This window comes from Hemicordylus capensis, chromosome 1, assembly GCF_027244095.1.
Source record: "Hemicordylus capensis ecotype Gifberg chromosome 1, rHemCap1.1.pri, whole genome shotgun sequence".
Classification (NCBI taxonomy): Eukaryota; Metazoa; Chordata; class Lepidosauria; order Squamata; family Cordylidae; genus Hemicordylus; species Hemicordylus capensis.
Window position 1 is genome coordinate 407,460,363 of NC_069657.1, and position 15,766 is coordinate 407,476,128.

The 15,766-nt window shown below is 45.3% G+C and overlaps 1 protein-coding gene across 1 annotated transcript in view; it reads right to left on the reverse strand.

The window, feature by feature from the left end:
* The window catches only part of CAPN14 (calpain 14), a 93,871-nt gene that overhangs the window by 64,083 nt on the left and 14,022 nt on the right, over positions 1-15,766 (reverse strand). The window contains exons 3-5 of the mRNA XM_053306876.1: positions 4,277-4,631; positions 3,254-3,323; positions 931-1,052 (exon numbers count right to left, since the gene is read on the reverse strand). Of these exons, the coding sequence (XP_053162851.1) occupies positions 931-1,052; positions 3,254-3,323; positions 4,277-4,519 (435 nt within the window). The 5' untranslated portion in view covers positions 4,520-4,631. The remainder of the gene's footprint in view (positions 1-930; positions 1,053-3,253; positions 3,324-4,276; positions 4,632-15,766) is intronic.

Consider the following 15,766-nt stretch of genomic DNA (forward strand, 5'->3'; position numbering starts at 1 on the left):
TGTTTAGCAGGTCTCTAAAATAAAGTTTGAAAATGCATGTTGGTGAGATCCAGATATGTTTGGGTCTTTCTCACAATCTTTGTGACTGGGAAAAAACAAATAATTTCAGGGCTAAGTCGTTGCCAAATGTGAGGGATGGAGATGCATGGAATGTTGTGGTTTCATGACATGAGGTAAGTTGTTTTCTTACTTTGGTGAAAAAAAAGTTAAAATCAGAATGTTCCCTTCCGGCATTCTGAAATACAGGTGGCCCTCGTTATTCACGGGTGTTCCGTTCTCACCTAAAAGTGCGAATATGGAAACTGTGAATAACGAAATCTAGAGTCAGTGGGAATTGGGGGTAGGGGTAGGTTCTTAACCAAAAAAGGGTGGCAAAACAACCACAAAGGGTGGCAAAAAAGGGGCAGAAATAAGAGAAGAAAAGGACAGTACCTTATTCTCCAGCTCTCCAGCAATGCCTACCCAGATCCCAAAAATTGTTTTGGCAAAAAACGGTTTCAGCAAAAAACGGTTTCGACAAAATAGTTTTGACAATAAAATAAAATAACATAAAAATGAAGAGCCACAAAATGGTTCTCTGCTGGAAAATGGCAGCTGGAAATGACAACGGAAGTCATTTCCAGGTCATCTCCAGCCACTCAAAACTTCAAAGAGGCGAATATAGCCTATTTTTCTACAAGCAGATAATGAAACTGGGTCTCTAAGACCCAATTATGAATACGTGAAACCATGGATACAGAGTCCACAGATAATGAGGGCCACCTGTATATCTATTAATATGGAAATCATGTGGAAACACTCCCAGTTTGCAGACTGGATCCTGATGAGATCCATATTTACAATTGCCACAAAAAGCTAATAAGCTAATATATCTTCTTACATAACAGAGATCTTGATTAGACCAACTCTAGAGGAGGTGTTGTTGGCTACCTTGAAATGAAAAATCCCAGCATACTTCTTCTTCTCAAAGCTTTGGTTCTGTGGCACCATGTTAGATAAGATGTCTGGCTGAAATGTTGAAGCTTCTAAGGCAGCCAAAAACCAGCAGTCCTCTGTTCAAAGAGAGAAATAAAAAATAGGAACAGCAGGAAATAAAATTGCATATTAAACATTTCAGAGTACTTGAGGAAGGCAATTCAAGTGTATGTATTTATTAAGTATACCATTAGCATCATTATACTTAATTCTCTTAGCCAGCCGCCAGCCATGCGTGGAGATGTGGCAAGGCGAGGGAGGCACCTGATTGGCTGGGTGCCAGTTGGCTGATGTTTGCCAGACTGAAAGCTAATGGCAGCGAGGAGAGGCAGACGAGGCGGTGGCAGGCCCGGCCGCGTTGGGGATGCAGAGGTGGCGGGTGGTGGGGAGGCAGAGGCGGCGGTCCCAGTAGCGGTGGGGAGGTGGCGGCAGCGGCCGGCAATGGCTGCTATGAGGAGGAGGCACGGAGGCAGCAGCGGGCCCAGGCGAGGCAGTGGCAGGCAGCCGCAGTGAGGAGGTGGGCATCAGGAGACGGTGGCAGAAACCATGGGTAGGGAGTGGGGGGGGGGAAGTGGCCTGGGGGAAGTGGGGGGGGGAGAAGCAGGCGGGTGTCGGGACCAGAGACTGGGGCAGAAGCTGGGGGGAGGGGAGTGGGGCTGAATGTGCGGTGCCCATTGGAGGCTGGGGTGGAAGGGAAATGGGCGGCAGGGCTTCTCTGTTCGCTGCCCGGGAGGAGGAATGGCGGTGGCGGGGCCCTTTTTGGCCGCCCGCTCAGAGATGCTCTGTGCAGGTGGTGGTGGGGAGGGAGGGGAGGGAGGGGAGGAACGGAAGCAGGGGAAGGCAAGAGAGACCGGGACAGGAGGGAGGGTGAGGGGGGAACAGCCAGCCCCAAAGAGCACACAGATGCTCTGTGCGGGGTTGGCTAGTGGAACTAAATATTTGATGGCACGTATTTGGGGGCCTTAAGTAAAATCTGTTCCACTTTCAGCTGTAATTTTGCCACTTCATTATTTAAATTGAAATTATATTGAAAACCACATTTTATGTAAAACAATGCATTTTGAAGTAATCTATCAGTATCTAAGCTTTCTGCTGTGTTTGTGAACTTTCAAACATGTTTAAGATACATAGATCCTTGTTTCTTGTCAGGCATGTTGTTATTGAAATATTTGACTTGGTATGCCATAGAACGAGGGTGAAGTTTTGCCTCACATGAAAATTTTCTTCTTCTTCTTCTTCTTCTTCTTCTTCTTCACCATTTTTAATTTGAAATATCAAAAGCATCCAGTTCACAAATCATAGCACTGAAAACCATTCATATGGATACACAGAAACTTGCACTTATTCATTCCAGTAGTGGACAAACAATATCCACCTAGACACAAATTTGTCTCTTGTATCCTCATCTCTGGAATGTGAGTTATATATGTGAGTTTTAACAAAAAAATATGTTCCAAATATAGTTTGACCAATCTAGTTTTGTTGGAGGGGTTGCTTTTTCCATGTTCTTGCAATACAGATTCTTGCTGCTGTTAATAGATAAAGTGATCATTTCTAGCGTTCACAATACTTCAATACACAGCACAATGCTTATTCGTCCAAAATGTATTGGAGCTGGGAATACAATTTAGATATCCTATACAGCTGTTATATCAGGTTCCAAATGCTCCTACATAGGACCATCCTTCAGGAGAGTGAATCGGGATAGCTGCCATAGAGACCCACGATTCACCCCTCCCTTGAGGTGGCTGCTTCCCAATCTCTTCTCTGTCCCACCTTCTAGGCAGGCTGTGATGGGGAGAGCTGCCATGGCTGGCGAGGATGCCCTCCTCCATTGCCAGCCACTGTGGATCTGCATTTTAACACCTCAGGGCAGCCTACCTAGAAGGTAAAGCAGTGTTGCGTGACTGGGATAAGCATGTATGCAGCAGGCAAAGAAGAGAGGGCTGGGTGAAAGTGGTGGTCGTGGTGGGGTGGGTGGGAGTGGGGCTGAGGGAGGTGAGGCTGGCCTAGTTCATGTCCTTTTTCACACTCTCCTGGCTTGGCTTGTGGCTGGTTTGCTAAATGGAGGGCTTGCTTTCTCTTTTCCAAACCCTCCATCTAGAGAACTGGCTGCAAGCTGGGCTCAGAGAAGCTGAGGAAGGGGCACAGCAAAGGAGGCAGAATGACTGTGCCCTCTTAATGTGAGGGCATGCTTTCATTTGCTTTGGGGTCCATTCCCCCCACCAGACAACCCTGCTTGGACACCCTAGACCCAAGACACACAAAAAATCCTTACCTATCAGTCCTTGACATATTGCAAGCCGTTTGGTGTGTGTGGAATAAAACACTGGGTTCTTATGCAGCTCCTAAAAGGTAAAAATCCACAACAAAATGTGAGGCCATGAGATTTCATCATCTCCTAGACTGCAGTGTATGAACAAGGCCTGTACAATTAATCTCTAAACAATATTCTGTGGCAAGTACATTTTATGACAGCTAAGGAAATTTTACGATGGTATGACGTAAAAAATACAGCACTGGTTGTTTGGGGTTAACCCAGGACTGTTTTTAGCCTTAAATTCAAGGCTGGCCTTAGATGTTTTGGCATGCCAAATGGGACTATTACTACTACTACTTACTACGAATATTTATATACTGCTCTTCACCAAAATTCTCAAAGTGGTTTACATAGAAAAATAAATAATACATAAATAAGATGGTCCCCTGTCTACAAAAGGCTCACAGTCTAAAAAGAAGCAAGGTAGACACCAGCAACTGTCACAAGAGGGATGCTGTGCTGGGGCTGGATAGGGCCAGTTGCTCTCTCCCTGCTAATATGAGTACCACCACTTTAAAATGTGCCTCTTGCATCAGTTAACAGGGGTTCTGGCCTTCTTGTGCAGCACAGCAATGTGCTCCAGTGTTACTCAGAAAAAAGAATGTTCCTTTCTAGAGTGGCTGCAGGAAAATTCTTCTCCTAGCGAAATGTAACCCTGGACACTGATCTAGAATTATCTAGTGCTAAAGGTGTCCCTAACTGGCTTATTTTGCATCCAGGCAGTAGTTTCTCTCAGCAACTACTACTGAGTTCATGGGAAAAGGTAAATCTAGCAAGAAACAGCAACATTTCTGTAATGCATTTACCATTTTGGACTATCACCCACACTGATCTATTTGGTGTAGCACTGAATGGACTAGTATCGTCCCTGTATGCTTTACTGGTGTCGTGTGCATTTCTGATTCACAAATCCTCTGAGATTGTAGAGAAAAAAGTCTTTAAGCTCTTTCAACTATCCCTTTACTAAATTCCATAACTTACAGGTGGCCTCTTCCACTGTATCTTCTGGGGTAGTTTCTGGAGTAACGACCCTGTTCCAATGGATCTAACATCTGCCGGAAAGAACTCATCCTCAAACAAGCAACTTTTCTTGAGGCACTCCTCCAGCAAAGTGTGGTAGTTCTGTTGGCGGAGATTGTTAGGCTTCTGAAAAGTTCCTCTCCTGAAGAAGGGCTGTGGTTTCTTCTTCTTCTTTCGTTGGAACAGATGCGACAGAAAAGCCATGGTAGTGGACAGTGACAATGTCCCCAATTAAAAATGATTCAGAATGCTCTACAGATATTTCACTCTATAACTTCTGTATGAAGGGATATGTCTTCTTCAATATGAGGTATACCTGTTTAAAAACAATGTTAAAAAGCAAACCTATAACTCTTTGTTTTCTTAATAAGTGTTAAGACTTGCCTGTATCAAAGAGCAAATATTTAAATTACATTATCACAACTATTTAAATTTATGCTGGCCTTGGGCCGAAATAAACAAATACACACATACATACAACTATTTAAATGTTCAAGAAGGAAAGGAACTTTATCCTAGCCATTGGGAGGGGGGCATTACATGACCCACCAAAAGTCCAGGAGAGGAAGCTGGAGGTTCCCATCTAATATCCCATCCGTTCCTAACCCCACCCAAGTCTGGCTGACAACTGGCCAATCTGACTTGTTTTTGACCTTGTCACCCAACTTCAATCCCTGGCTACGAACCTTGGGTTGACATCAGTAATAAGTTGGGTTGCCTGGAAATGCCGTATGGGGCACTCCCATGTATGGTGTAGTGGTTAGATCAGAACTGAGGAGACCAAGTCCTCACTCGGCTATGAAACACACTAGGTAACCTTGGTCAAGTCATTATCCCTCAGTGTAACTGAACTTATAGCGTTGTTGTGCTGAAACACTCCCCCCGCCGCCCCAGTCCCATGTATGTCGCCCTAAATTCTTTGGAGAAAGGGCAAGATAAACCTTTAATTAATTAATTAATTAATTAATTAATTAATTAAATGTTTATCTTGCCCTTTCTCCAAAGAATTTGGAGTTCTTTATTTATTTAAGTTTATTTAAGAATTTGGAGTTCTTTCTTTCTTTATTTAATACATTATTTAATTAATTAATACCTAAAACGATTAAAGCAATAAAGATATTCTGTACACTCTAGACATATACTTACTGAATTTCATTTGGATAGCCATATGATTAAAAATATTTATAGGCCACTTTCTGACAACAAAGATATTTCTCAAAGTGGTTTACAGTACAACAATAATGAGAATGCGGTTCCCTATTCCAAAGCGGCTCACAATCTAAAGAGAAAGATGTGGAAGAAATCTGCAACAGCCACTGGGAGGGACACGGCTGAGATGAATAAGAAGAGTTGCTTTCACCTTGCTAACTGTAAGAGAGCCACTGACTTGAAAAAACGGGCTTGACTGGCACATGGCCTCTTTGCCCAGTTAGCAGAGGTTGGCCAGCACGTGCTGTAGTGATCACATGTAGTAGAAGTATTACTAACCCCAAAACTAACCCACACCTTAATTATATTACAGTTAGTGGAGCAAGCTAATAGAACCAAACTGGCATAAATCCATGTAGGTCAGTCTGGGGTGGGTCTCTGGTTATTCATTGTGTAAAGAAGGCAGTTGAATGACTAGCAAAAGCTAGTAAACACCGAGGTTATAACGGAAATTACAGTTCTGTTAATCATACTCCCAACAGTGATTCTGCTGGTTCTTTCCTCTTTCTGAACACTTTTTACTAAAAAACCAAAAGGGGAGTGGTTGGTGTTTTTTTATTCAAACGTGTGCTGTGCCTCAGAGACAGCTGCTCAGGAGTGTAGCTATAACTGAGCAGATGGGTACAAAGAACTCAGCCCCCCCCCCAGCTCCTAAGGGCCACCAGCTCCACCCCTACGTATTTTCTTCAAGATCTCCCTCACTCCATGGGGCCACCAGGGAAAGGGGTGAACACGGGCCCCCTTTCCCCTGCTATATCCCTGCAGCTGCTATATGTTTGATATTCAGTTCCAAATCATCCTTGTGTAGATGCTGCCTACCTCTGACTATCAATTGCAGGGGATGGGGGACTAATGGCAGGGAGGGCTAGTGCTTCATGTCTGTTCTTGAGTTGCCCAGGTTCACCACCATGGAAAACAGAAAAGTGAATTTGATGGACTGCTTAACTCACACTGATTAAACTGAATGCCACCTCCAAATTAAACTGTTTTTATTATTCTGCTATGACCTTGCCTTTCCTAATTCTGCATGTTGTTATCTTAAAGAAAATAGCACACTTTAATCAATCAATCAATCAATCAATCAATCAAATTTCTATACCACCCAAAACTTGCATCTCTGGGCAGTTTACAATTAAAATCATTTAAAAGATTAAAAACAACTAAAACCAGTATTAAAATTATTTAAAACTATAAATCTAATTAAAGGCCTGGGTGAATAAATGTGTCTTCAGTGCCTTTTAAAAGGTTGCCAGAGATGGGGAGGCTCTTATTTCAACAGGGAACGCATTCCAAAGTCCAGAGGCTGCAATGGAGAAGGCTCATTCCTGAGTAGCCACCAGACGGGTTGGCGGCAGCCACAGGCGAACCTCTCCAGATGATCTTAGCAGGCAGTGGGGCTCATGGCAAAGAAGACGTTCTCTTAAATACCCAAGGCCTAAGCTGTTTAGGGCTTTATAAGTAATGAGCAGCACTTTCTATTTTGCCTGGAAACCTATCGGTAGCCAGTGCAATTCCTTCAACACAGGAGTGATATCATCTCTCCTAGATGACCCAGAGACCAACCTGGCTGCCGCATTCTGAACCAACTGCAGTTTCCGGACTACGTACAAAGAAAGCCCCACATAGAGTGTGTTGTAGTAATCAAGCCTATAGGTTACCAGCATATGTACCACCATTTTGAGGTTGTTCATCTCAAGAAACGGATGCAGTTGGCGTATCAGCCGAAGCTGATAAAAAGCACCTCTGGCCACTGCCCCAACCTAGGACACCAGGGAAAGGTTTGGATCCAGAAGCACCCGCAGACTGCGTACCTGTTCCTTCCAGGGGAGCGTGACCCCATTAGAACTGGCAGATCAAAATTGTCTTCCGAGTTCCGGCCTTGCACAATAAGTACCAGTTGCGGGGGAGTAATGGCAGGAGAGAGGGCACGCCCTCAACTCCTGCCTGTGGCTTCCGGCGGCATCTGGTGGGCCACTGTGCGAAACAGGATGCTGGACTAAATGGGCCTTGGGTCTGATCCAGCAGGGCTGTTCTTATGTTCTTACTTCCGTCTTATCTGGATTCAGCCTCAGTTTGTTATCACTCATCCAGCCCATTACTGCCTCCAGGCAGGCATTTAGGGAGGTTATGCCTCCTCCTGATGATGTTGACATGGAGAAATAGATTTGGGTGCCATCAGCATACTGATAACACCCTGCACCAAATCCCCTGTTGATCTCTCCCTGCAGTTTCATGTAGATGTTAAACAACATTGGAGACAATACGGAGCACTGAGGGACACCATACGAAAGCTCAGATTTGGAAGAACGTCTCCAAGAGACACTATCTAGAATCTGCCCGTGAGGTAGGAGCAGAACCACTGCAAAGCAGTGCCTCCCACCCCCAATCCCCTCAGACGTTCCAGAAGGATACTATGTTCAATAATATAGAAAGCCTCCAAGAAATCCAAAAGGACCAACAGAGTCACACTCCCTCTGTCAATGCCCAAGTGGAGATCATCCTTCAGGCCAACCAAGGTAGTCTCCACCCCATAGCCTGTCCGAAAACCAGTCTGAAATGAGTCAAGATAATCAGTTTCCTCCAAGACCGCCTGGAGCTGGGAGGCCACCACATTCTCAATCACCTTGCCCAACCATGGAAAGTTGGAGACAGGCCTGTAATTATTTAACTCTGAGGGATCCAAGGCAGGCTTCTTCAGAAGCAGTCTAATGATTGCCTCCTTAAGACAAAGAGGCATTCTGCCCTCCCTCAGAGAAGCATTTATAATCTCTACCAGGCCCCCTACAACAGCTTCCCTGCCAGATAGTATAAGCCATGTCAGGCAAGGATCAAGAGGGCAGGTGGTAGGCCGTACCATTCCAAGCAACTTGTCCACATCCTCAGGAGTCACAAACAAACTGATCCAAGGACATCACATAAGAGTTGCTGCTGGATGCCTCGGCATCAGACTCTGTAACAATTGTGGAGTTTGAATCCAAGTTGGCCCAAATACGAGACATTTTGTCCACAAACAACTCATTAAAGATGTCACAGCGAGTAATTGTTGGTTCTAAGTACTGATTCAAGTGGGAAGGGGCACACATTAGCCCCTTCACGACGCTGAACAACTCCACTGGACATGAACTTGTGGATGCAATACGGGAGGAAAAGAATTGCTTCTTTGCCGCACGTATCGCCTGAGCATAGCTCTTCAAATGCTCTCTATATAATAATCTGTCAGATTCAAATTGAGTCTTCCTCCACTTGTGCTCTAGTCATCTACCTCACTGCTTCAGCCCCCATAGTTCTTCCATATGCCAACGGGCCAGTTTCGAAGTGGGTTGGAGCGGACGCTTAGGAGCAATCGTGTCCACTGCCCTGGTGCGTTATTATTCCAATTCTCCAACACACGTCATACATACACATCTCAATACACTTTTTCATACATCACCAGTGCTTCATGGGTGCCATTTCCCTACACAGGCCCAGCAGCATCAGGGGTCAGCACTGTGAAGTAGCACTTTCAGAAATGGAGGACTTGGGAGGGTCCACCACTAACTCCCCCTAACTCCTGCTACTGCTGCAGTTTGCTCATTCACCTGCCAAAGTGGGCATGTGGCAATGGTTGCTAGGAACAGCACCCACCACTCAGAGGACTGCTGCTCCTTGCCACCACTGGTCACTTGCCTGCGGGGCTGGCCTTAGGGGTGGCTGAGCTGGGCAGTTGCTGAGCTTGGTGGCTCACTGTTTGGTGAATATACTGTGTGTAGTGAAGCTACAGAAGGCCTGTGAACTGGAACAGGGCAGCAAATTACTGAGAGGCAGCTCTAGGCCCTTTTCATTGCTGGGCCTGGGAACATTCGGGTCTCTTTCACTACTAGATTTTTGCAAACATTCACAGGCAACACAGCATACCTGCCAACATGTCCCTACTGATAACCTAACCATAGGAGGAACACCAAAGGCACTCCTTGCCCAGAAGCTTTCCCAAACAGCAGGCTTTACTGCGGGTTTACTGTGAATTCAAAGTTGCCCCAAAAAACTGGCGCAAAAAGTAGATTTTATTACCCTGGCTATAAATCGGACTACACTCTAACACACAATAAAAAACCTAAATTGTGTGTGAAGTGCTCCCTGAAAGCTTGCAGGGAATTTGGAGAACATTTGACCGATATGTGAATGCACACCTCCATTCCAGAGGAGGTGAGAACTAAAAGCTGAGCACGAAAAACCTCCAGGGCATTATTTATCCAAGACCTGTGCTGCTTTCTTGAGTGGGTGAATGAATGAATGAGTATCACATGTGGCTAGTAACACCTATCTTCTCCTTCTCCCTCAGGGCAGAGGTGGCCTTAGCAGCAGCTCCAAGCAGCCATTGCTTGATTGCCCACATAGATTTGATTCCTGCAATGGTGGTAGCAAGCAGCAGCTGTTATGGTCTCCCTCTTGCCTGATGATGTTTAGAGGGAGCAGAAATTGTTGCCACTAATGATGTGCACCAGGTGCTTACATGAAGAAAGTTCCCAGTTCCCTCCCTGGCATCTCCAAGATAGGGCTGAGAGAGACTCCTGCCTGCAACCTGGGAGAAGCCGCTGCCAGTCTGTGTAGACAGTACTGAGCTAGATGGACAAATGGGCTGACTCAGTATAAGGCAGCTTCCTGTGTTCCTGTGGTGTGAGACCTTTGACATTGGCCCCCTTCAACCAGGGCTGTTTCCTATTCTATTATTGCTCCTGGAATTCTAAAAAATATTATCTTATTGAAACATTACAGGAGTAACAAGCATCCTGCCTCAGGGAAGCAATAATCATGCCACACTGAGAATTTATGGATTCTGACAGGAAATAGTTTCCACACAGTAAGGTGCATACAGAGCACTCACTGAAGAGGATTCAAGGAAGCAAGCCAGCCAAACACTAATAGCAAGCAGCTCCACTGCTACCACCACTGCCCTGTGTCACTAACCAGGTTCACCTGAGGTAAATTATTTATTTATTTATTCGATTTCTATACCGCCCTTCCAAAAATGGCTCAGGGTGGTTTACACAGAGAAATAACAAACAAATAAGATGGCTCCCTGTCCCCAAAGGGCTCACAATCTAAAAAGAAGCATAAGATAAACACCAGTAACAGTCACTGGAGGTCCTGTGCTGGGGGTGGATAGGGCCAGTTACTCTCCTCCTGCTCAATACAGAGAATCACCATGTTAAAAGGTGCTTCTTTACCAAGTTAGCAGGGGTTAACTTCTTGGCTCCAAATATTTTCCAAGACAAGTATTACTGAAACACAAATCCTCTCTCTCTAATCATGGCAGTCACTGATGGGGAAAGCAACCAAGATTATATATGGGAACAAAAAGCTTACTGGTCTTGAGAATTATTACTGGTCCTATTAGTTGGAGGTCCAGAATACAAATCTCAAATAACGTCTCACAAATGTATCCTTCTTCTTCTTCTTCTTCTTGTGGATGGTAATGGCGTACCAGGACCATATGGTCCCACTAACGCCACCTACTGGAAGACCAATAAAAGAGCTCTAGCGGTTGAATCAATAAAGAATTACAAACGTTCAGACAAACGCGACGACTTGAGAAAATTCCATAAAAGCGAGACTGCCAGTTTCCAACCTCGTCGATCCAAAAACAACTCTCGGATAGACCTACCGCTAAAACCAGCAGACTGAAGAGAGTGAAGAAAACCAACACGATTGTCACTGAAACGGATACAATCCCATAAACAATGGTCCACAGTTCCAGAAACTCCACAAAACTGGCACAGATCATCCCCCGATTTTCCAAGAAGGAGCAACCTATCCCCAGTCGAGCAGTGACCCGACAGCACCCTGAACAAAGAGACTTGCCGGGACCTACCCAAAACGCCAAACAAGCTAAAATCATCCAACTTCGGGCAGAAAGCATAAACCCTCCGACCCGTGGAGTCCACATCCCAATCTGCCTGCCAGACCTTCCGCAATTCCGACCGTACCCAAGACCTAACCTCCATACCATTAAATGGGATTCTGCAATCCACATCCGGGCAGTCCAAAGACTCCTTTGCCACTGCATCCGCAAGTTCATTACCAAAGATCCCAACATGGGACCGTAACCAGCGAAACCGGACGAAACCCCCCCCCCCCAATGGAGTAAGTTACTCAGGATCCAGATCTCAGATACAATGGGGGATTTATTCAAAAAAGCACCCCCTTGAATAGCCTGCAAACCGGACATAGAGTCTGACAAAATCACATACCTCCCAGGGGGCATTCCCTGGATCCATTCCAGAGCTAAGAGGATTGCGGTGAGTTCTGCCGTCATAATGCTGACACCCCCAGTCAACCTATATCCCCTCCTCACGTCCAAACTGGGAACAACAAATGCCGCAGACACCCTATCTCCCTGGACGGTCCTGGAACCGTCTGTATAGATCCTGCAAAACCCAGAATCCGCTGATAACCGTTCCAAAGCCAGAGATTTTAACACAGAGTCGGACTCCCTAAAAGGGCCTCCCCCCGAACTGTCCAGCAGAACCTCAGTGGGACTATACAGCCAGATTGGATAGATCAAAGGCACATTTCGCGTCTGCCGTAGCCCCTCAGTGAGATCCGACTTAAGCCATCTGAACAATCTTACTGCATGAGGGCAACGACCTCCATCAAACTTTCCAGGATCACTAAACTCCCAGCATTGGTCATACACGGAGGCCCAATTCCCAAATGAAAAATCCCAGAGCCGGTTCCATAGCACAATATCCAGGTATTCCCGACGCAATGCCCCAGGCATCTCGCCAGTCACCCCCCGGAGAACACTACAAGGAGTAGTAGGGAAAGCCCCACAAACAGTCCGGAGAGCCGTAGACTGTATAACATCCAACTTGTGAAAAGTAGTTTTAGAAGCTGATGAGAAGGCCTGATATCCATAGTCCATCACCGAGCGAACCATGGCACGATATACCAACAGAAGAGACCCCCGGTCCGCACCCCAAGAGTTACCAGAAATACTTCGCAGTAAATTGAGATGCGGCCTACAACGATCTTCAAGGGAACGAACATGGGGGATCCACGTCAGCTTGGAGTCAAAAACTACTCCCAAAAATCGGAATTCAGCAACAAGTTCAATATGAGAGCCATACAAAAACAAGCTGGGAGCCACCGATACTGAACGATGTGTAAAAATCATCCCCTTCGACTTCGAAGGTGAAAACTTGAAGCCCCACTCGTTCCCCCAAGCCTCCAAAGCAAGGAGAGCCTTATTCATTTTTTCCACAGCGCTACCCAAATTTTTACTCCTATACCAGATCGCACAATCATCTGCATATATACTGCAGGCCACGCCTTGTGGCAAAACTAAAGGCAGGTCATTCACCATCACGTTAAACAAAGTAGGGCTCAAAACGCTGCCCTGGGGACAAATGTATCCAAATTCTGCTGTGTTGTTTTTCATGATCATTTCTCCAGGCAAGCTTCCAGACTTTAATGCCTATGAGAGTTAAAGATCTTTGTCTGATTTTTACTCATCATCTATAAAATAAGAATGACTTGGGCCTATCTTACAGGACAGCCGCGTAGGCAAATGAAATGGCCACATTTTTGTCACTCAAGCTTAGCCTTAAGAAAGAATAGAGCAACATTACAAAAGTGTTATTTTCTTTCATTTTAAAAATAAAAAAATAAAAATAAATTGAGAAACGAAACCTTAAAGTTCTGCCTCCCTGGAGAACCACTTTCTCCCATACGAACTTGTCCATAGGATAAGATCTGCTGCTGAGAAGGCCTCCTTTGTGTCTCAGGTGAAGTCTGTATTGGTTTGGACATGGAAGAGGGCTTCTCTCTGTGGCCGCATTCAGATTCTGCAACTCCCAGCCTCGCTTTTTTTGTACATGCTAACCTTTTGCTACAGTGGTATTGTTTCATCAGGTTTTTAACTTGTTGGTTGACTGAAGTTTATGCTGTTTTATCTCTGCCACTGAATTGTTTTGTAGTGAACTCTTTAATGATTTTATTACCTGCTGCTATTTTTCAGTTTACTGACTAGATTTTTGTAGCCTCCTTGGGCATTATTTTAACAACAGTAAGTTGGAGTATAAATATTTATTATAAAATAAATAACACCTTTCTTTGGGTGTGATAAAGAAAAAGGAGGGGAAACAGCATTAAACCCCTGTTTAGCAAATGTAGCTTGGATGTGAAGATGAAAGATATAAATGAGATCCCTAAAGAGCCATGATAAATTATAAGTGAAAACAAGTTGGACTCGAAACCACAAAAATGCCTCACAGGATATAATGAAATATTGACTATTGGGGAGGCAACTCTGGATTAAAGAGATAAAAACATGTGACGGCATGAATCTCTGTGAAACCGTGCTGAATGAGGAAGTCAAGCATTTCAGAAACTTTTCTTTACCGCTCTCGTCAAGGAACAAAATGTATTATCACCACATGTTGGCTGTTCCCCAGAAGGCAGAAGCCAAAGTCAAAGCCAAACATCACAAGAACCTCACATGGTGAGCCCTTTCTCACGATCAAGTAAGAGGGCTTGAGGGTGGGTGGCGGGGAAGGCAGCAGAAGCCGCCTGCCCCACAGATGATCCTGTAGAGTTTCAGGGTGCACGCATCATGTGCCCAGATGGTCCGCGGCTGCCACGGGCAGCATGGAGGTGCGGGGGTCAGGATGCATTGGCCTAGCCTCTGGAAAGCCCACAATGCACTGTGCGAATCCCCGCAGTGTCTCAGTTCTGGCTGCAAGCAGCCGTGCTGACACACGGGCAGTTAGATAGGGTTAAGGGCGCACACAGCTAACTGGTGGGCTTCTTTGCAGGTTTGCCACGGAGGCACTGCATGGAGGCACATGCCACTGGCAGTTCTCACGGGCAGCTGCTCAAGACTGTGGGCTCTAAACAGGTGCAGGCACTTGCCATGGGCGGGTTCTTGGTGCAAAAATAGGGTAATTACTTGTGGTTGGTGCCACAAAAAGGTTCTTATATTATGCACAGATCAGTATGCATTCAGTGGTCGACATCCAGACTAACAAAGTGCTAGTGCAAAGCAATGCTGTGCTTCTGCTAATTAATTAATTAATTAATGTTCAATTTAAACGCCACCTTTCATAAAACTCATCCCAAGACAGTTAAAACTCATCCCAAGGGAAGTGGTTATTTTCTTCTATCTCCCCTTCCCTCCTAAACATATGTCCCTTAGGGTTGCACATCCCTCAGGGACATATTTTAGGAGTCACAGTGGCTTCAGAGGGAAGGACAGATAACTGAAAATCAATTCTCCCTCGTGGCACTAGTGCACCATTAGCTGCACCAGTCCACTATTAGCTGCACCAGTGAACCATTAGTCTGCATCAATGCCAGTCACCATTTACATGCTAGAGTTCAGTGGCCCATGCAGATGCTGTCTGAATATTCATATTTACACTATGTATGCAGTCGTTTCTATCCATAAGCCAATGGGTTCTCATGTTGTATTCTTCTTTTTAAATTTATTTGTATAGTTATTTTTAAACTCATGCCCCCTCATTCAGTCTGACAATACTTTCAAGGTGACTTACAACAACAGTCTTCCCCCTCTCAAAATCTGGTCCTAAATCACAGAGACTCAGGACGGGGTTGCCCCAAAGCTATTCCTAGAGATTTGTTTTCCCAATATTTTTTAGAAGATCAAGTTTTTAAATCTTCAAGATCGATTTCAATAGAGATTGATGCTCATTCCTGGAGATTCCAGAGCAATCGTGGAAGGCTGGCAACTCAACCCAAGTGTCAGAGATGCTGAGCCACAGACAGCAGTCACTAGGGGGCACAAGTCCAATGCCAGGACTGTGTGAGCCAGGAGAAATGCCAGAAGTCAAGTTCAGTAGATGGTCAAAAGTCAGAGGCTCTAAGCAGGATCCAAGAACCAGGAACGAGCCAGGGCTCAAAGCCAAATGGGCACAAGGTCATGTATTATGCATCTCTATCTTCTTGTCTAGTTTGACACTAAAAGCAATCAAACTGCCTGGTGAATATATTAGAGGAGAGCATTCTTCAGTTGGGATGCCACAACAGAAAAGACCCTGTCCCTTGTAGCACCCATCTACATTCTGAAATGGGGCATCCTGCGCAGGTTATCTCAATATACAGGCGGCCTTTGGACATACCGGCAAACCGCGGATCCAACGGACCAGAAATTTGCCTCCAAACCCCTGCTGCATTCCCAGACGATCACGATCTGTGGTCTGAGAGACTGCAAAGGGAGAGGAACTGGATGTGTGAATTTCCTCCTTC